At 49.2% G+C, this 19776-nt stretch overlaps 1 protein-coding gene across 1 annotated transcript; it reads left to right on the forward strand.

Annotated features, from left to right (window-relative positions):
• The first annotated feature begins 871 nt into the window (after window positions 1–871).
• Window positions 872–19662, forward strand: PIGR (polymeric immunoglobulin receptor). The gene is made up of 11 exons (XM_049634278.1): window positions 872–1022; window positions 9388–9484; window positions 10197–10541; window positions 11910–12563; window positions 13844–14176; window positions 14742–15065; window positions 15991–16165; window positions 16512–16633; window positions 17265–17396; window positions 17520–17578; window positions 18606–19662. Exons 2-11 carry the CDS (start codon window positions 9442–9444, stop codon window positions 18699–18701), a joined length of 2283 nt encoding a protein of 760 aa, XP_049490235.1. The 5' UTR covers window positions 872–1022; window positions 9388–9441; the 3' UTR covers window positions 18702–19662.
• The last annotated feature ends 114 nt before the right edge of the window (window positions 19663–19776 follow it).

Below are 19776 nucleotides of genomic sequence, written 5' to 3' on the forward strand. Positions count from 1 at the left end.
GTCCTGCACAGGTAGGATGGGGCAGGATTCTATGGGGGGGGGTAGGGTGAGGGGTGTTGGGGGGACATATGTGTGCATGTTGGGGACTGGGCGTCACTTGTGTGACACAGCACTGCATTTGGGGCACCCCAGAAATCCTAACCGGGTCATGTCCGGAAGACCACCAAGGACTAACTGAGATAGGGAAGGAGGTTTTCCTCTGCCACCAGCTCAGTAGATCAGCACCGACTTTGCTGTGGCTCAGAGCGTGGGTCCCAACAGGACTCCGTGGTCTGCCATTTTTAGGGGAGCCCAGAAGCAGCCAGTGTTTAATCCCTGTGGGGAGTAGAATGGGAAGATCCGCAGCCCCCACAGTTCCTGAGAGCACTGGGGCTGGTAGAAGGGGGCTCTTTGGAAGATGTATGTAAAGAGTGGACTTAATCCAGGCTAAGTATCCTAGAAAGTGTGTGTGGGGGGTTTCCAGAGTGAGCAGAGATGAGAGGCCATGGACTGAGAGCCGTTCCTGCCACTTGTGCCCCATCAAATGCACTTCAACTTCATTCCACACCTGGACCGGGGGTATCTGGTTATACCCTCAACCTGCAGGTTTGGGATTACTATCCCTAGTTTTCAGATGGGAAGAAACATGAAGGGGCCTTGCCTAGGATCTTGCAGCTAGAAAAAGGCAGAACAGGCTCTTCATGCCTGATACTCTGTCTCGCATCCTGCAGCTGCAATAATGGAGGGTTCCCTGCTAACAGTCTCCCCAAGGTCAAGGGGAAGCAAATGGAACCAGTCAGAAAAGCCAAAAGGAAAGGAGAGCAAGGGATCATTGAGAGTCACGTGCCCCTGGCTGGCCGCCATGCCTATGGGAGAGTGTCCCTTTAAGAGCCCAGGTGTGGGTCAAGCACCGCACACAGTTTCAGTTTTGGCAGCCGCATCCAGTGTCCTGCTGGCAACTTCTGGAGAGCCCCAGGTTGTGGACTGGCCGGCAGGCTGTGCCCCTGAAACTGAGTTGCCAGGAGAGAAGACAGTGGCTTAAAGTAAGTGTGCCTGTTCTGGGATCTGCAGCACGATGCCCTCTGGGAAGGGACTGGGACGGCGGCTCAGAAAACCCTCTACATTCACAACGGCCAGCCCACAGAGAGTGCGGTGAGGGGGACACGGGGCGCAGCCTGTGCGGCTGAGCACGTGGCCGGGGAGCAGAGGTGCGCGAGAGAGATGAGCGAGGACGCACGTGTGTGGGGAACCCCCCCCCCATGTCTGTGAAACGGCAGCAGGTGGGCAGAAGGAATGTCTGTGGTCAGCATGTGTAGTTTTGCTCTAAAGCGTGCCTCCAGAACTCCCTACCAACAGTCTAACACACGTAGTGTGTGACCTTGGGCAAGTCACGTGATTGCTCTCTGCGCCGCGGTTCCTAAATCTGTTAAGTGGGGATACAAATAATCCCTATCCCTCGGGTGTGTGAGGTGCAAACGAGAAAATACGTGTGAAGTTGCTTTGTAACCTCCAGAGCAAAAATAACCAGAGCTTGGTGATTTTCAGTTTAGCTCCGTTACTCAGGGACTTAACCGAGCGCCAGGCGCTCCTGGGTAAGAGACCGCATGCAGAGTGCCCGGCACAGAGCGGGTACTCCTCTAGGCTCGGAGCTTTCCACATCCAGCTCCCTGGGGAGGGTACGCGCAGCTCCTTTTTCGGAGAGGCTCGGGGACCCTTTCCGGGTTCAACCTAGCTTTGTTCCAGGTGATTCCTGCCACACGGAGGCATGATGTGTGTCATCCTATCACCTTGCCCTCGCCATGGTGGGGCAAATGAGGTCCCCCCGGGGTAAGTGGGCAAGGTGGGCAGAGCCCCCTTCCAGGCACAGACGGCATTCTGCGTCCTGATGGTCTTGCTGGCCCTGCAGCCAGGAGCCCCCCCCCCCCCGCCGCCCCCCGTGCTCTCCCGCTGTCCATCCTGACGGCGTCCCCAGCCGGCCACCGAACCGTCGTGCGCAAGCTGCTGCACTGTGAGAGCTCCCTTCCCAGCACCCCCAGCTCCGCTTATGTAACTGCCCCCAGGACTGGGGTCACCTGAGCTGCTGGTGCTGTTTTGCACCAGAGCCTCCGCCATCACTCTGCCTCTTCACTGGGGGGCTTCTAGCTTCTTCCACCTCTGAAGAGGGGATGTGCCCATTCATGGGTTAGGGTAGAAGGCAGCGATCTGCCCACCGGAGCCAGCTCCGGAACCCTTCATCCATCCGTCCTTCTCCTTGGCCTTGGATGTGGAGATGTAGCAGAGAGAGCAATGAACCAGGAGTCAGGGGAGCCACTGGCTCTGTAATCATTGCCTCTCTCTTAGCGCCTCTAGACCTCAGTGGCTGTATTTTATTGACAGCGCGAAGATAGCGGCTGGCACGTAGCAAATCCACTTTCCACGGGCTTTCGCAGCTTCCTCTCCTCCCCTCCTGAGACAAATCCAGGTGGTCGGGCCACATAGGTATCACAATCCCCTTTATAGTCTAGGAAACGAAGACTCCCCGAGTTAATGTGAGTGGTGTAAAATCACCCAGCGAGTGTGAATGATAACATTTTGGTACAGTCATTGTAACATGGTCATGGGGACATTTTGCCATCACCTAGAAAACAAAATACCCAACTTAAAAAAGAAAGAGAGTAATATTATGCATGCAGGTGCTCAGCAGAGACCCTCTTCACATATGTCTTGCCCTCTCTCTGGGTTGGTTGGGGTTGGGATTCCAAAATCACCTAGAAAAAAAATTTGGGGCAATGTGTCTGTTATCGGAAACAAACATAACATGACTTACACACGGTAGATGCTAAGTAAATAGCAGCTATTATTATTTTTCAGGAAGAAATTTCTCTGTTGGCACCCACCTCTGGGTTCAAGTGTCTCTTCCCAGGAACTATCTTTCCCGTGAAAAGTGGAGAGGAGAGAACTGGACTAACTTCTTTAAGAGTGGATTTCCTGCTCCCTCCTCTCCTGACTGCTCCCCTCAATGTCAAGACCCTCCTCGTGCAGCATAGTGACTTAGAGCTTATACTTTTGGTCCAGAGAACCTGAATTTGAATCCCATGGCGGTTGCTTACCAACTTTGTAACCCTGGGCAAATCTCCTACTTCTCTGTGCCTCAATTGTCTCATATGTGAAATGGGTTTGCCCGTTTTATTCTCCCTCCCTAGGGTGGCTGCAAAACGTTAAGTGAGGTTAACACATGTAAAGCACTTGAGAATAACTCCATATGTGCTAGCTCTAATTATATCACCTGCTTCTAACCTACTCTCTTCCTTCAGGCCATGCTGGTCCAACCTGGGTAGCTCATCCCCTGTCTTCAAAGGTTGCCCAGTGAAGAGGCTTCTATTCCCCTGTCACTCTAGGACGTGAAAAAGAGAAGACTGTGCTGATTTTATTTTTATTACTTTTTTTCTTTTAGAGAGGGAAAGAGAGAGAGCACACGTGCCAGTGGGGGTGGGGATGGGAGAGGGAGAGAGAGAGAGAGAGAGAGAGAGAGAGAGAGAATCTTAAGCAAGCTCCACACTGAGTGTGGAGCCCGAGTTTGATCCCATGACCCTGGGATAGTGACCTGAGCTGAAAGCAAGAGTCGGACACTGAACTTACTGAGTCATCCGGGCACACGGACTGTTTTGATTTTAGAGAGGAGTTGGGAAAGGAACTAACATATTTTGAGCCCGACACCATACTAAGGACTTTACATATCTGTGTTGTGGCCTTTTGTCCTTATAGCGATTCTCTATACTAGGTACAATTGTCTCCAGTTTACAAATGAGGACTTGAGGCTCAAAGAGTTTAAATCCCCTACCCCCAGACCACACAGACCCCGCGTGCGAGAGCTGATAACCAAGCTGCAGAGCCCATGATCTGTGCTGCTCTCCAAGCGCCCGGCAACCATGAAAGTCAGGTGTGCAGACCCGCACTCTCTTATCCTTAAACTGACTGTTGCCTCCTACAGTTGAAGGGCGCTTTATACTATAGAAAGCACTTCCATATGCATGTCCCGTTATCCCCTCCATCGTCCTCCACCCCACAGAAGCCTTTGTCTCTAGAAGAGTTGAGGGACGGTGATGTTCATTTGACAGATGAACGAGTTGAGCCGGCATATTTTGCCCAAGTGGTAGAGCTCTTGTGGTAGCCTGTGACAGAGCAGGACTCAGGACCTCTGGGTTCTTTTCCATCCTCCAGGCCCCTTTTCATGCAACTGTCCCTGGCGAGCCCAGAACCAAGAAGGCATTTGGCAAAGTGAAAGAAACCAACCCTGACTCTGCCCTTCCCACACAGGGGATGGGGATGTAACCATTTCCGATCCCATCGGGCTTTGCTGAGCAGCCAGGTCTTGCCAGACGCTGCGATGCAAGCCCCTCTGTGTGGGGGAGGCCGATCTCAGCTGGCCCCTGCCTTGCAGAGCTAGCTATCTGAGAAAGCCTGTGAGATAAGCGTCTATGCATCAAGGCAGAATGGGATGGAATCGATAATAGGGTTCTAAGTTTTTGCAAAAAGGGCATCTGGAAATCCATGAGGCTTATTCCCAGAGCTTCATGGAGCTGCTATTTCAAATGTCTAATTTCCGCTTACATTTTGCTTTAACGACAGGGATGGGAATAGAAAGTCTTGGATCTTTCCAGCTCGTACATTCTTTGATTCCCTTGGCTGTTCTCTCCCCATCTTCTTGCCCTCTAATGGGCAAGAAGGGAATTCTTATTGCTTCCCTGAACGTTTCTTTTGCTTGGAGACTGTCCCACAGTCCGGGGCTTACATAAACTACATAAACTCTCATAAACTCCCACTTGTCATTTCAAATCCGAGGCCCTTCCAAAGCACACAGACCGCTCTCCCTCCCTCAGTGATAACGCGGTTTCCGGGATCACTCTAGTATGTGCTCGGCTCCACCATTCAAGGGAGATTAAAGGGGTGGTCCCGAATGGACTCAGGCAGTGCCTCTCCTGGAGGCAGGGGAAGGGGCCACTCAGTCCAGGCCAAGGAAAGCCTCATGCCCTGGGGCCCCCTGTTACGTACTAAACAGATGAAGAGCTCAGAGTGACTGAAGCATGTGGTTCACCAGCAGCCACGCTAGGACCTGGTCTGGGAGATCCGTCTCCCTCTGAATAAAAAAGGAAACTATGAATTCGATGGGCAAAGGTTTGGACTCCAAGCCAGTAGAGCTGAAGTTCAGCCACTCTAACCGAAGGGGAGCCAGCTAGAGTAATTTTATTAGGAGACAAACTCTGTTCTCCGGCCCAGCTGAAAATCCTGCCCCAATCCACAACTGTGTGGGCATGTTATAAATATGTCAGAGGTAGTAACTGGGTATCACGAGAATGATTTAGAATATCCTAGCCTAGCTAGTAAAACCAAACAAAACCACTCCTCTTTAAGTGGTTTTCTCATCTTTAAGGATGAGAAAAAATGCCTTCATCGTGATATCCTAGCCTATGTAGATCCCCAAAGGACAGGTCCCTCTGTTCATCCAAGGAGTGATAATAGGGTAGTGATCCAATTCTGCTGTGGGTCTTGGGGCCAAGCATCTCTCTAACCTTTAGAGCTCCCATTTACAACACGACGATCTACCTCTTGAGATGCTGTGATGATGAAGTCATATAAGAAAAGCAGTTAGCAAAGCATCTGGTGCATGGTAGGTGGCCAATAAATATTATGCTCTTTCCTTCCGCAACTGCCTTAAACCAACTGCAACCACCATGACTGGGGCATCCCTGAGACCTGATGCGCTTTGGGGGGAATGTCTGGTTTTGAGAGGAAGGGATCTCTAATGATTCTCAAAGCCCAGGACCCCCTCAGCTTCTAGCAGAGAAAGCGTGCTTCGAGTTTAGTTTTGGACAAAGACGATTTCCTGCTTCTCCGAGTGGGGGTGCCCTTGCACGCCCATGATCTACCCTGCAACCAGACTGTGTGTTCCTCACCAAGGTTACTCTCGGCCAGGTTCGCCCTTCCAGCTGTGCATGCCCGATGCTCTCATCCCTGGCCCGAGGCTGTGCAAAGCGTAAAGGGTCCGCTTGCATATCCTCTCTCCGGGAGGCCATTCGCAGCCATCCAAGCATGTGACAAATGAGAGGAAGCCTGGAGCAGAAGTGGGGACCCCCACTTGGGAAAACCTGGCCTCTACCTCTCTGTGACCCAGAGCAAATCGCTTTGATCAATCCAGAGGAGAAACTGCACCCCTCAACTCAGCCCATGGGAAGACCCCTTCCTGTCTCACAGACATATTAGGGAGATTGCTTATCTAGAGATGAGAAGAGGAACCAGAACCAAGGAAAATACTGCTGGCTTAGGCTCTTAAAGCATGTGGCATTTTGTCAGTGCACCCAAAGCCGGTGCAAATGGCAGGTGAGTAATTTCCCTGGGACTCTGCAGCCAGCATATCCCAAGCCTTCCAGAGGAGACAGACTTCCCAGCCTTCTGCCACCTGGTGCCGCCTGGGAGTCTCTCTCATGGTGACCTGTAGTGTCCACTCCGGGTTCCCCCAGTCGGCATCTCCTGAGCATTTGGCTAAGGACCTGCCCCAGAAATTAACCATTGGCCTGGTGTGGAAGGTCTGGGGCAATTAACTGGAATCAAGAGAACCTCAAGCTGTCACCTGACACCCCCGTCTGTCCCCTCCTTCCCTAACCCACTCTCCTTACTCTTCCAAAGAACTGGAGAAACAGAATACCTTTGTCTCCACAAGGAAATAAAAAGGTTCCTGGCTGGGAAATTCCCCCACGGAAAAGAAATAACCAAGATAAACAACTCTATTGCCTTTGGCTCAGTCTAGTGAAGGGAGTCTCGGGGAGCGGGAACAAGGGTGAAGGTGGCAAGGGGAGCCTGAGAGATCACTCCCTGGGCTCCTAACTGCTTAGAGCTTCCTTATCTTTATGGGTGTTCATTATTGCCCTGTGCTTGTTGACATGGTTTTCTCCCTTAATGCTCTCATTGTCAAACCACTCCAAAGGTTAAACCTGTTGAAATCCTTGGGAAAGTGGGACTCCTCTGTCCACCTCTTTCCTCCTCTGGGCCTCAGTTTGGGTCCTAAGACTGAACCCTGGGACCCTCAAACCACACTCCCTGCCCCAACCCAGGGCTACATCCACAGATGTGGCAAGGTTTGCATGCACTGAACCCTCCAAGTGGCCTTATCTTGGATTCTCCAGCTTCATCTGCCCTGAACCACAAAGCAGGATAACGGAAGCCACAAGGTAGGATAACAGAAGCCAAGTCCCTGGGAAATCTTGGGCCTATCACTCAGCATCTCAAGATCTTGATTCTCTTATCCATAAAATGCTTGTAATTATATCCATTCTGTTTTAGTTAAAGGGAAGTTATAAAGCCCCAGTAAAAAGATAAATGACAATGCTTTGATAAGCAACGGGGGCTCTACGAGTGACAGGAATGAGCACGAGGATAAGCCTGCTGCCATGCTGAGGTGCAACGCGGCACATTGGGAAAAGTGAAGGCTTTGACTTTGGAGTCTGAGGAGGTTGCGTTCAGATCTTGCCCATTCCCCACCCCTCACCCTGCCCACCCTCACACTTAACTCCTTAGGGAAAACACTTAAATTGCAGCTTTCATTTCTTCCTGTGTAAAATGTGGAGAAGGACATCCATTTCAGAGGGAGATATTAAGTTTATTTTTATTTATTTATTTATTTATTTATTTATTGCTTATTTTCATTCTTTAATTTTTTTAAGAGCAGCTCAGCGTATTTTCACAAACTTCAGGAAACTTATAGAGATATACTAAGTGTTTCTAAATAAACAATTTTATCTGTGTTTGGAGGATGTGGCAGACTTCGGTGTTGTGAAGTCAAATTCTATGATTTTCTTCTACCACTTAACATTTCTTTTTTGTTGTTGTTGTTGATACAAGATAACATTTTATTTTATTTCATTTTATTTTTTGTTTTTGTTTTTTCAATATATGAAATTTATTGTCAAATTGGTTTCCATACAACACCCAGTGCTCATCCTAAAAGGTGCCCTCCTCAATACCCATCACCCACTCTCCCCTCCCTCCCACCCCCCATCAACCCTCAGTTTGTTCTCAGTTTTTAAGAGTCTCTTATGCTTTGGCTCTCTCCCACTCTAACCTCTTTTTTTTTTTTTCCTTCCCCTCCCCCATGGGTTTCTGTTACGTTTCTCAGGATCCACATAAGAGTGAAACCATATGGTATCTGTCTTTCTCTGTCTGGCTTATTTCACTTAGCATCACACTCTCCAGTTCCATCCACGTTGCTACAAAGGGCCATATTTCGTTCTTTCTCATTGCCATGTAGTACTCCATTGTGTATATAAACCACAATTTCTTTATCCGTTCATCAGTTGATGGACATTTAGGCTCTTTCCGTAATTTGGCTATTGTTGAGAGTGCTGCTATAAACATTGGGGTACACGTGCCCCTATGCATCAGTACTCCTGTATCCCTTGGGTAAATTCCTAGCAGTGCTGTTGCTGGGTCATAGGGTAGGTCTATTTTTAATTTTCTGAGGAACCTCCACACTGTTTTCCAGAGTGGCTGCACCAAATTGCATTCCCACCAACAGTGCAAGAGGGTTCCCGTTTCTCCACATCCTCGCCAGCATCTATAGTCTCCTGATTTTTGGCCACTCTGACTGGCGTGAGGTGGTATCTGAGTGTGGTTTTTATTTGTATTTCCCTGATAAGGAGTGACGTTGAGCATCTTTTCATGTGCCTGTTGGCCATCCGGATGTCTTCTTTAGAGAAGTGTCTATTCATGTTTTCTGCCCATTTCTTTACTGGGTTATTTGTTCTTTGGGTGTGGAGTTTGGTGAGCTCTTTATAGATTTTGGATACTAGCCCTTTGTCCGATATGTCATTTGCAAATGGGAGATATTAAGTTTAAATGAGATAATACACATACATTATTTAACACAGTGCCTGGAAAGAGATCATGGTAAGACACCACCATTGTTACATTTACAACTTTAATCCTTACTAGGCCTCCTTTATGGGTCTCAGTTTACATATATGAACACACCATAAAAGGTTCCAGGGATGTAGGGAGTGCAGCTGAAACAGAGAGATGGGGCCACTCGGTAGTAACCAATCATCCAGCAAGTTGTTCCTGAGACCTTATGGATCTTGCCCAGAACCATGCCTCCCAGACGGGGATATAGAAACAATGGCACCTGTGTCCCCATCCCCAAGGAGCAGGCAGCATAGTTGAGAAGACAAAAATCTACACACGACTATTAAGGAACAAAAAGTACTAGGGGATAATGGGACTTTGAGCCGTAATGGGGAAGGCGGAGCCATTCATTCCTTCAACAGAATTTATGTGAGTTACTGGAGCTACAAAACCAAACAGGTGTTGCAGGAACTTTAAGGCCAACTTAGTCTTGGAAGACGCAAGAGCTTCATATTTTGTGCTATTGTCTTTCAGCTTCCCACGAAAGAAGTTGGCCTGGGTGGCACAGCCCCGTGAGAGCCACCAACGATGAAGCTCCTCTTCCTCACCTGCCTGCTGGCGGTTTTCCCAGGTGCGTCTGTCAGGCCCCAGCCCAGCCCTCCAGGATCCATTTCCCTGGGAGCACTAAAATCAACTCTATCCGCAGGGATGCCACCTTCAAAATTTGCACTCCCTCGAGGAGGAAGTCTCACAGATGATACAGAAAGGTCATGTCTGAACATAGATGGATGACCAAGTGTTGGGGGTGGACAGGGACAGGAATGGCAATTCCTCGCTTCAAGGCCAGGAAGTCTGGTGAAAGGTCTTCACCAGGAGGGGGAAAAAAAAAAAGATCTTGACCTTAAACCAGGCATCTCTAAGAGTTGTTATGGGGCTTGGGGGAAATGACTTATCCTTCTTGGCTGTCAGTATCTTTGCTGGGGAAAAAAAAAAGGATCTGCCAAGTGTTTTTAGAAATATAAGAAAATAATAGATAATAAAGGCAATGGCATAGCATCCTACAAAGTGGCTTTTTTATGAAAAAGGCTATCATTAAATAAGTTTGCCGTTCCATTGTCCTTGCAGTGATTACTTTTAATGAGTTACAGTTAGAATTTAATACTGATTAATCCATCTTTATACCCAATCACAACAATTATCCAGCTGTAGTACATAGCAAATAACCCGCCGAAGGTACATGCGTCAGGAGGAAAATTTCATCTCCTCGGGGTGAGCCGTCAGGATCCTTTCAGCAGGCTTTACCTCCTCGGGCCTCAGAAAACGTGTGTCTTCTCTCCCCACAGTGGTCTCTATGAAGAGTCCCATATTTGGTCCCCAGGAGGTGAGCAGTGTGGAAGGTGGCTCAGCATCCATCACATGCTACTATCCGGCCACCTCTGTCAATCGGCATACCCGGAAGTACTGGTGCCGGCAGGGAGCCAAGGGCCGCTGCACAACCCTCATCTCTTCGGAGGGCTACATCTCCAAGGATTACGAGGGCAGAGCCAAGCTCACCAACTTCCCCGAGAACAGCACATTTGTGGTCAACATTGGCCATCTCACCCGGAATGACTCTGGACGCTACAAGTGTGGTCTGGGCATTAGTAGCCGAGGCCTCAACTTTGATGTGAGCCTGGAGGTCGGCCAGGGTAAGAATCTAGGCTCCTTGGGCTCCTTTGGGAAAGTGAGAGGGGCTCATGTCAGGAGCAACTGGAGGGCTTCAGGAAGAATTTCCTCAGAGGGAAGCACGTCTGGCCTGGGATGGGAAGGCTGTGTGTCCTTCTTCCAGAGGCAAGGACTTTACATAATAGAACATGGAAATGAGACCTATAGGACCTACTTGGGGGTGGTGGGGGGACTTTTTAGGTCTTCAAGGCCTATCACATTTTAGGGCTTTACTAAGACTATAGCTTAGAAGAGCATCAGGAGGAAGAGATCTGTCACCGGGTTTGTGGCAGGTGGAGCAAAGGGGTTTTGAACTGAGGGAGACAGAAAAGGCAGGGAGAGATTTGTAGAGATTCTTAAATTCCTGCCATTGTTGCACCTTCAGATCAAGACCTTACGACACCAGAAGGGTTCTTTCAAGATGCATTGCTTACCTGGGATCCATTAGTCCCTCAACACCCTCAACATAAATTAAGTGATCAGTTCTCGCCCAGAGACCAGGGCTCTGAAGGAGTGGGCCACTGGCCAAGCCTGTTCTAACTGAGAAGAGAGAAAAATAAGAAAGATCCTTCTGGCCAGGTTCAATGACCAAGGCGTATTAGATAATCAAGAAGAAATTAAGAGAGAAATAGGTCTTAAGGGAGGAAAACTGGAGGGGTTCTCAAAGATGTGTTTTGCTCCTTTGGGATGTGCCTATTATTATCTGTGGACTAAATGAAGAGTTCATTCAAGTAGTCATGTAGAGTCATAAAATGGGAGAATTTTAAGAGCTGAGGAGAGCTTGGAGTCGACTCTATACAGGATGTCCAGAACACTGGAGACCATGAGTATACATTTCAAATGGCCAAAATTCATTCCTCTACAAAGCAGCCCATTCCATGTTTGGACTGTTGTAAATTTTAGAAACTTCTATCACAACACGCTGAAATCCATCACCCTCTACTTATATTCATTCTGTTTATTTTAGCACACGTTAATTTTGGCACCTATGTATAGGCATTGTGCTAGGCACTGCAGGGGAGTCAAACGTGTGTAAGGGATGTCTTTGCTCTCAAGGGACTTCCACGCTGTGGGGAACATAATTAACTATATGCAAGATCAGATGTAAAAGAGATACAGCTATAAATGTCAAGAGAGCACAAAGGAGGAAGAGATTAGTGTCAGTTTAGGGAAGGCTTCACGGAGGAGACAGCAATGAGGCTCAGTCTTGGAAGACATATTCTGACAGTGTCCCTCGGGGGAGGAGAGCTCTGAAGGTGAGAGGCACACCCAGGTCCTCACTGGGAATGCTGACCGGCCCTATGTTTCAAGAGAGTGAAATCACAAATGGCCACCTGTCCCTTGTCTTGCAGGTCCTGGGGTCGGAGATGACACTGAAGTCTACATAGCTGACTTGGGCGGAACAGTGACCATTAACTGCCCTTTCAAGTCCGAAAATTCTGAGAAAAGGAAGTCTGTGTGCAAGAAGACAGGCCAGCTCTGTGTCCTAGTCACTGACTCCAATGGGTATGTGAACCCCAACTATAGCAACAGAACAGACATCGATATTGATGGTACCAGTCAAGTAACGTTCAGTTTCATTATCAAACGAATCCAGCTCAGCGATGCTGGGATATACGTCTGCCAGGCTGGGGATGATTCCAGTAATGATAAGCACAATGTTGACCTCCAAGTGCTGAAGCCTGAGCCTGAACTGCTTTATGGAGACCTGAGGGGTTCAGTGACCTTTGACTGTGCCCTGGGCTCTGAGGTGGCAGATGTGTCCAAATTTCTGTGCCGAATGAGCAAAGGGGAAGACTGCGACGTGGTCATCAACACCCTGGGGAAGAAGTCTAAGGATTTTGAGGGCAGGATCCTGCTCACTCCCAGGAACCAAGGCTTCTTTAGTGTGCATATCACTGGCCTGAGGAAAGAGGATGCAGGGTACTACCTATGTGGAGCCCACTCTGATGGCCAACCTCATGAAGGCTCACCCACTCAGATATGGCAACTCTTTGTCAATGAAGGTGAGACCTGAGATTGGGAGGGGAAGAGTCATCCCAGCAGGAGGGCACCTGGCTCCCACCCTATGAGTCTATCCAGTATCGATTAGTCAGTTGACAATGTCTGCTCCCTGACAAACTCTGAACTGCATGTCCCCATGGACAGCTGGACAGGAGAGCTAGAAAACATGGCCTCTGCCTTGTGTTACCTACTACCTATTACTTGTGTAATGACTAATTAGGTTATTAAAGGCCTTTCAGTGGCTGTCCCTGATTAACAGAAAGGAGGGTGAAGCACTTGACTGAGGCAAAACCTGTAGATCATTTGGGTCTCCAAGAGCCACAATAAGGACTGAGCATGGAACCCTGGGCTTGCAGGGGCCACCTGTCCCTTCTCTTTGTCTTTTGAAAAGAATGGCACCTCATCCTTCACACTCAAATGGGAGAAAGTTTGGCTTCTCTTGGTCTCAGAGCTCTCCCAGGAAGGCAATGCCCCAGCCTCTAAATTTCCTCCTCAACATCTCATAGGGTTATTTTTTATTCTGCACCATCTGGCCTACTCAGCTGTACTTTGGAAATCCAGGAGGGTGGTGAAATAATTAAATCCCTGCTCCCTTTCACCTGGGAGCATCCTGTATAAAGTTACCCTCATGAGAAACAGCAAACCAGTACTTGCAGTTCAGTGTCCCTGCTCTTGTGACCTTTCCTTAAGGGGCTCACATTCTCTGCCCATCATTTTTATACCCAGCTCAGTCCTCATCACATTCTTCAGCATCTTCATAGCTCAGCATCCCCAGTGAACCTCAGCTTTGGCTTATTGGAGAATGGCCATCCTTTTCTGAGATGGCCCTCAGGGTCCTAACCAATTAAACCTTCTGTGCTACATAGTTTATATTTTAAATCATACCATTCTAAATTTATTTTCTTAATTTGGAGAAAAACCATCTGACCGTTTTTATGGTATGAGCTAATAAACTGACAAATAGTTACATAGGGAGAGATTTTGTAAGAAGCCCAAGGAGTTCAAGGACTGATGGCCTCTCCTTAAACTCCTTCTATTCTCTGCCCAGAATAAGGTGGGAAAAGAAAATGAGATGCCCAGGCTAGTGGTGAAGATCACTGGAGTCTGGTTGGATGGCTCCAGCTATAGGCTCTGTGACATTAGGACAGTCTTTCTCATTTTCTAAGGAGAGTGAGGTAAATAGTCTAAACCTCACTCCCCACTCTGGCTGAGACCATGCGGAAGAGACTGCCAAGACCATGTTGCTGATGTTCTGAAATTCCATCTCTGTCTGTACTTGCAGAGACCACGATGCCCCAGAGTCCCTCTGTGGTGAAAGGTGTGGTCGGAGGCTCCGTGGCAGTGCTTTGCCCCTACAACCCTAAGGAAACAGATAGCCTAAAGTACTGGTGTCGCTGGGAAGACACTCAAAATGGCCGCTGCCAGCAGCTGGTAGAGAGTGAGGGGCTGGTTAATGAACAGTATGAGGGCAGGCTCGCGCTATACAAAGAGCCAGGCAATGGCACCTATACAGTCCTACTCAACCAGCTCACCAATGAGGACGCTGGCTTCTACTGGTGTCTGACCAGTGGCGATACTCGCTGGAGGTCCACAGTGGAGCTCAAGATTGTCGAAGGTAAGAGCTGAACTGGGGCGAAAGAGAGGGGAGGCATCCCCAGGATCATCCAGTCAACAGCGACATCACCCGGAACCACTCTTCTTTCTATCTCATCCCATGCTGATGGGACGGACCTCGGGAGAGAGCCCCCCTGCCGAGATGTCATGTTTTCATAATTGTAACAACCACCCTTTCCTGAGAAAACCCCACACTCACCAGACCACCACACATAGAACCTTTTATTATCAAGAACGTTGGCTTCTTTCACAGTATATATGGCATCAGCTGAAGTAGAGTGCAGCTCTTTGTATGGAGTCTAGAAGAGAAGAGAGGAACAAGGAAAGCAAACTGAAGTCAAGGGTTTGTGTTTTATGATAGACTAGATTAATGTGTGGGGGTCATCAACAATAATCATTACATAGGCACATGGTTGCATTCTTGATGTATTCAGTATCATGTATTTACTTATAATGCTATCCAGAGAGGACACGGGCTGTGGACAAATGTCCTCACCACAGCCACTTCCCTGCAGCATTACCAATGCCAACTTGTGTGCCTATTTCTCCCTCCCTCCCTGCTCCAGGAGAACCGAGCCTCAAGGCACCCAAGAACGTCACTGCTTGGGTGGGAGAGACTTTCAAGCTCCCCTGCCACTTCCCGTGCAAATACTACTCCTATGAGAAATACTGGTGCAAGTGGAGTAACAAAGGGTGCAAGACCCTGCCCACCCAAGATGATGGCCCCAGCCAGGCCTTCGTGAACTGTGACCAGAAGAGCCAGATAATTTCCCTGACCCTGAGCCCAGTTGCCCAGGAGGATGAAGGCTGGTACTGGTGCGGGGTGAAGGAAGGCCACCGATACGGGGAGACCATGGCTGTCTATGTGGCAGTCGAGGAGAGGGTAAGGGGTAAGTCTCTGAGGGCGAGGCCTACGCACCCCCCTGGGGACATCAGAGAAAGGCTCCTGCCTACAGGCTTCTCCAACAGGGGTGGCCTTTAGGTTTGGTTATAAGAGACTAGAGGCAGGGGGAGATTCAGCCTCTATATAGTCTCATTTGACCCTCTAAAAAGAGCATCTGAAATAAACATACAAACTAAAAATAAATAAATAAATATTAATAGGTTTGCCATATGACCTCAGCTTCAAGACAAGTCCCGTAGTTGTCCCTTCAGGCCATTTTGAAGCCCTTTCTATAGGAGAGATGTTCTATATGCAGAAATTTCAAAGTCACTACCACATGCAGTATGCTCTGCCAAAGCCTACTGTCAAAAGAGGATCAGATATCTTCATGTACAAGATCTGGTAAAGAAAATTAAGGCAATCCCTTCTAGAAAGTTTGCATCTTAAGTCTCTTTTTAAAATGTCACATAAAATGTTTTATTCCTAATGAGGGTGTGATTAGTCCCCCTAGAAATCCTACTGTGTCTGGGTGCAGCTGGTCTGGTTCACTGAGGAACCTACTGCCAAGCTACCACCAGGGGGCAGCACTATTGCACCCAGTCCTGTGGTCCCTAGACCTTGGGCAGGGTTTCAAAGCTGAGAAAAACTTCCGTCTCCAAATGATAGGTTAGCCCTGAAACAGAGCCGGGTCTATGCCATGGATCCTTGTAGATGGACATGGATTTGGTGCGAACAGGACAGAGATCGTCTGACAAGCTAGAGAGGACCATCACTCCTCTCTTTCTAGTGTCATCCTGGACTCCACTCTAACAGCCTTGAGATCTCACCCTGACCCTATGATTGCTAATGAAGTCCCACTCCACGGATTCCCTAACTCCAGGGAGTGAAAACTGACAAAGAACAATCATTCAGTCCCACTCGTCTTTCTCTAGGGTCCCAAGATGTCAGCCAAGTGAGGGCTGCTCCTGGTGAAGAGGAAGTAGAGTCAAGTGTCAGGAAGACTGAGAACAAAGTGATTCAGGATCCCAGGCTTTCTGTGGAGGACAGACCAGTGGAGGATACTGGAGACCCCGCTGGTGAGAGCAGAGCATCCGCGGACACGGACAGGTGAGGACAAGGACCTCAGGTTGGGCCATGGGGACCATAGAGGAGAGCCTGTCTACCTGTCAATAGTGGAGAAGGCTTCACTGTCTTGGCTTGTGCTCAGGAGGCTCCTCTGCCCTTCTCATGTGGCTGGAGTGGCATCCACCATTCAGTTTAATTTCCCAGGCCTGGGACGCAGAGAAGGCCCAGTCTTTGCTTTTGCCATATCTGAGAAGTATCCTTAGAAGAGTAGAGCTAGAGGGCCACGTCAAGAGAAGGACTGAAAGAAGGAGCTAGTGAGACTCAACCTGTCAGCACATCCTGGGACCCCAGGTCTCCCTTCCAGTGACTAACTCAGTCTTTCTTCCAGCTCTGCAGGACAAGGCAGGAGCTCCAAAGTTCTTGTCTCTACCCTGGTGCCCCTGGGCCTGGTGCTGGCACTGGGGGCCGTGGTAGTGGGGGTGCTCAGAGCACGGCACAGGAAGAATGTTGGTGAGTGCCTGAGATCCCTTGCCCCCCATCTCCAACCCTGAGCCCTTGACCTCCGTGGGGTCTTATCTGCCCTTTGTGTGTGGGGGGGGGGGCGGGGGGTGGGGCTACTACAGTTCCTTCTCTTTCATAGGCTCCAAGAAAGGGTTCTGGGAAAGCAGGATGGGGAAAGATAAGCTCCTACCCAAAATGTACATTAAAGTGCTGCTATCTCTGGAACATCATCTCTGATGGCTCGGGGTTCAAGTTTAGAGGCAGGATTGGCAGGAGGAGGAGCTCAGGAAGAACTACACTTCTACCCTAGTTTGAGAACTGACTGATTGTATGACTTTGGGTGTCCCCATTTCATGCCTCAGTTTCCTTAGGGCTCAAGGCAGGGATAATAATAACCACCTCACTGGGCTGATGTGAGGACAGAATGAGACACTGTGCGTTGAAGGGTCAGGGGTTGTTGAGTCTTGATTATCTGTGAGAAGGGATGGAGAAGGAGACTGATCATTTCTGGGTCAGAGTCAGAGGTGAGCAACCTGCCACGCTGCCCCTTCCAGCTATCCTTTGGGGCTCCCTCAGAGGCAGCATGTCCTGCTCACATTTGTCCTCTGTCCCTACACCGACTCCTCTTTCTCCTGGACAGACCGGATTTCGGTTAGAAGCTACAGGACAGACATTAGCATGTCGGACTTCGAGAACTCCAGGGAATTTGGTGCCAATGACAACATGGGAGCCTCTCAAGTCACTCAGGAAACATCTCTTGGAGGAAAAGATGGTATGTCCCTCACTCAAGGGAATGCCCAACCCCTGGGAGAGCAGGAATTATACCTGACTCTGCCTCTGGGGTGGGAATATGAGGCTAGTGAAGGCTAATCCCCCCACCTTGCTCTTCACATAGAGTTCAGCGCCACCACTGGGAATACCATGGAGACGGAAGAACCCAAGAAGCCCAAAAGGGTAAGAGTGAGGAGGGAGATGGCGGCCCCACTTGTGTGACAAGGAAGTGCAGCATGAGAGTCTGTAGTCATATCTCAGAGTTGGGGCTGATGTCTGAATAGGGAAGATAGTGTCAACTTTTTGAGGGCAAGACGTATCCTACCGGCCGTGGTGTTAATGTGGCTGAGGTGCAGGAGATGAGCTGCATTTATAGGCCGTGAACATGCAGCGGGGAGGGAGACTGGGGGTTCAGAAGGAAGTGCGCAGAAACTTCAGCCACAGAGTAAGAAAGGTCAAATGTCAAATGGCAGTGACTAGGTGAATTGTCTTCCTGAGCTGTGGAACCTGTGGACTTCAGGCCACCCACCTTCCCTTGAGAGTTTGCTCTCAGGACCAGCATTTTGCCTGAGTCTAAAAGACATTTGCTGGCAGCAGGCAATTTGATAGTCACTAGAAGCCCTTCCCCACTCCAACCACATGCCATATGACTTGAAATCCTACCAGAGGTGACTTCTGACTCTGGGTCACATATTACCCTCCTCCCACCCGCTGTGCCTCCTTAACCCCCGCTTGTAAATGCTTGCTATCGTATCTACTCTGCCTTGAAGCAGCAGAGACCCTGAATCTGGAACAATTAGGGGAATAAGCTAGTCCTGAAGACGGGCTTCCCCTCCAGCCCTGTGTCGTTGCAAAGCTCCATCTTTGAGATAGTGGTCCTGTGGCTGATATCAGCCTAGACCACCTTGCCCATGTACTGTGTGGGCAGAGCTTCCGGGGACAGGCCCAGGCAACAAGCGTGGTTCCACTCCATGTGTCGGAAGGCGGTAGTGAGACAGAGGGAGATATTTTTAGAAACTGCAACTTTCCGTTTCTCAAAATGCATCATTGGTGAGCATGGGGAGCTAGATTAAGAGCAGCAGGTCAACACAGTCTGGGGTTGCTTAAGCCAGGATTATGTACTCAATATATTTAGTGCCTACCCTCCCTCCGACCCCCACCCGCTGAGCCAACACCCCAAACACTGACTCCTGTCCTGTTGCCCCCTTAGTCCTCCAAGGAGGAAGCTGATATGGCCTACACTGCCTTCTTGCTCCAGACCAACAACATGGCTGCCGACGTCCAGGGGGCACCCAGTGAAGCCTAGGCACCAGCTGTGCCCTCCCACCATCCATGACAATCACCTTCAGAATCATGTTGATCCCCGGGGCCCTCAGCTCCAGGGTGCCTCACTGCGTGCCCCCTCACTGCATGGGATTCTCAAAGGGATTCTCCTCCTCACTCCACCCCTCCTTCTCTCCATCTCCCCCTCTCTTTCATCTTTTCTTCTTTCCTTCATTGAAAATACATATTTGGATATTCACCAGAACCAAGGCAGCCTTCTAGACACTGGGACAGAAAGGCCGTCACCCCGGCCAGCAGCATTTTTGTAAACATCACGGAATCCTTGGAAACTGCAGCTCCTCTTGGTGCAGTTATACTCACCAAGACCTGAAATCCTCATCAGGTCTACTCACCTCTGCCCATCGTGGGAGAGAAATCATAAACTGTCTGGAGTCCTGGGGCCTTAGGGATCATGTAACGTGGGTTTACATACAAGGGATCACACACACACATGCAAACCTTTCACACATGAGAGGTAAAGAGGTTTGCTCAAGGGCACCGTGTAGCATAAACTAGTGTCAAAACTAGATTTGGTACCTCTGCCTGTCCTCTTGACCAGGAGTCTCTCTACAAGGACCCTTGCACTCCTGATGGAGGCAGAGTTCTAGAATAAGGAGGAGGAGGAGGAAGAGAAAAACGTAATGGAGACTAGTCTTTTGCAAGCCCCACCTCGGGGAAGAGGACTCTGTCTTTTTCTGTCACTCAAATGGACCTAATGGGATAAAAGAATAGTCAAATACGCATAAAGCCACTTATTCGAAGAGCTCTGAACCAAAGGAAGGAAAGAGGGTGTTTGATGATGCTGGGGAGGGGCTGAACTCCAAAGAACTAAGGTTTAAGGTCTTTTTCCCTCTGAGCTCTGTACTTCAACCAGCACCTACCAGCTGAAACTTGCTTCCAAATCAAAAATGTGATTTAATTAATAATTAAAGACCATGATTGCCACCAAGGAAGCTCAGACTGCATTTGTCCCCATACCTTCTATTTCCCAGGTAACCCTTTCAGGGTGTTTTGCTTTGGTAACCACTTTCAGGCACTCCAGGCTGTGTGCCTAAACC

The sequence above is a fragment of the Panthera uncia genome, chromosome F1 (genome assembly GCF_023721935.1).
Source record: "Panthera uncia isolate 11264 chromosome F1, Puncia_PCG_1.0, whole genome shotgun sequence".
Classification (NCBI taxonomy): domain Eukaryota; kingdom Metazoa; phylum Chordata; class Mammalia; order Carnivora; family Felidae; genus Panthera; species Panthera uncia.

What these genes read in the sequence shown, in the direction of transcription:
- PIGR (XM_049634278.1), top strand. Translation starts at nt 9,442, where the DNA reads ATGAAGCTCCTCTTCCTCACCTGCCTGCTGGCGGTTTTCCCAG. An exon ending in GCAACTCTTTGTCAATGAAG is followed by an intron (nt 12,564 to 13,843) that starts GTGAGACCTGAG and finishes CTGTACTTGCAG; the next exon opens with AGACCACGATGCCCCAGAGT. An exon ending in ACGGCACAGGAAGAATGTTG is followed by an intron (nt 16,634 to 17,264) that starts GTGAGTGCCTGA and finishes TCTCCTGGACAG; the next exon opens with ACCGGATTTCGGTTAGAAGC.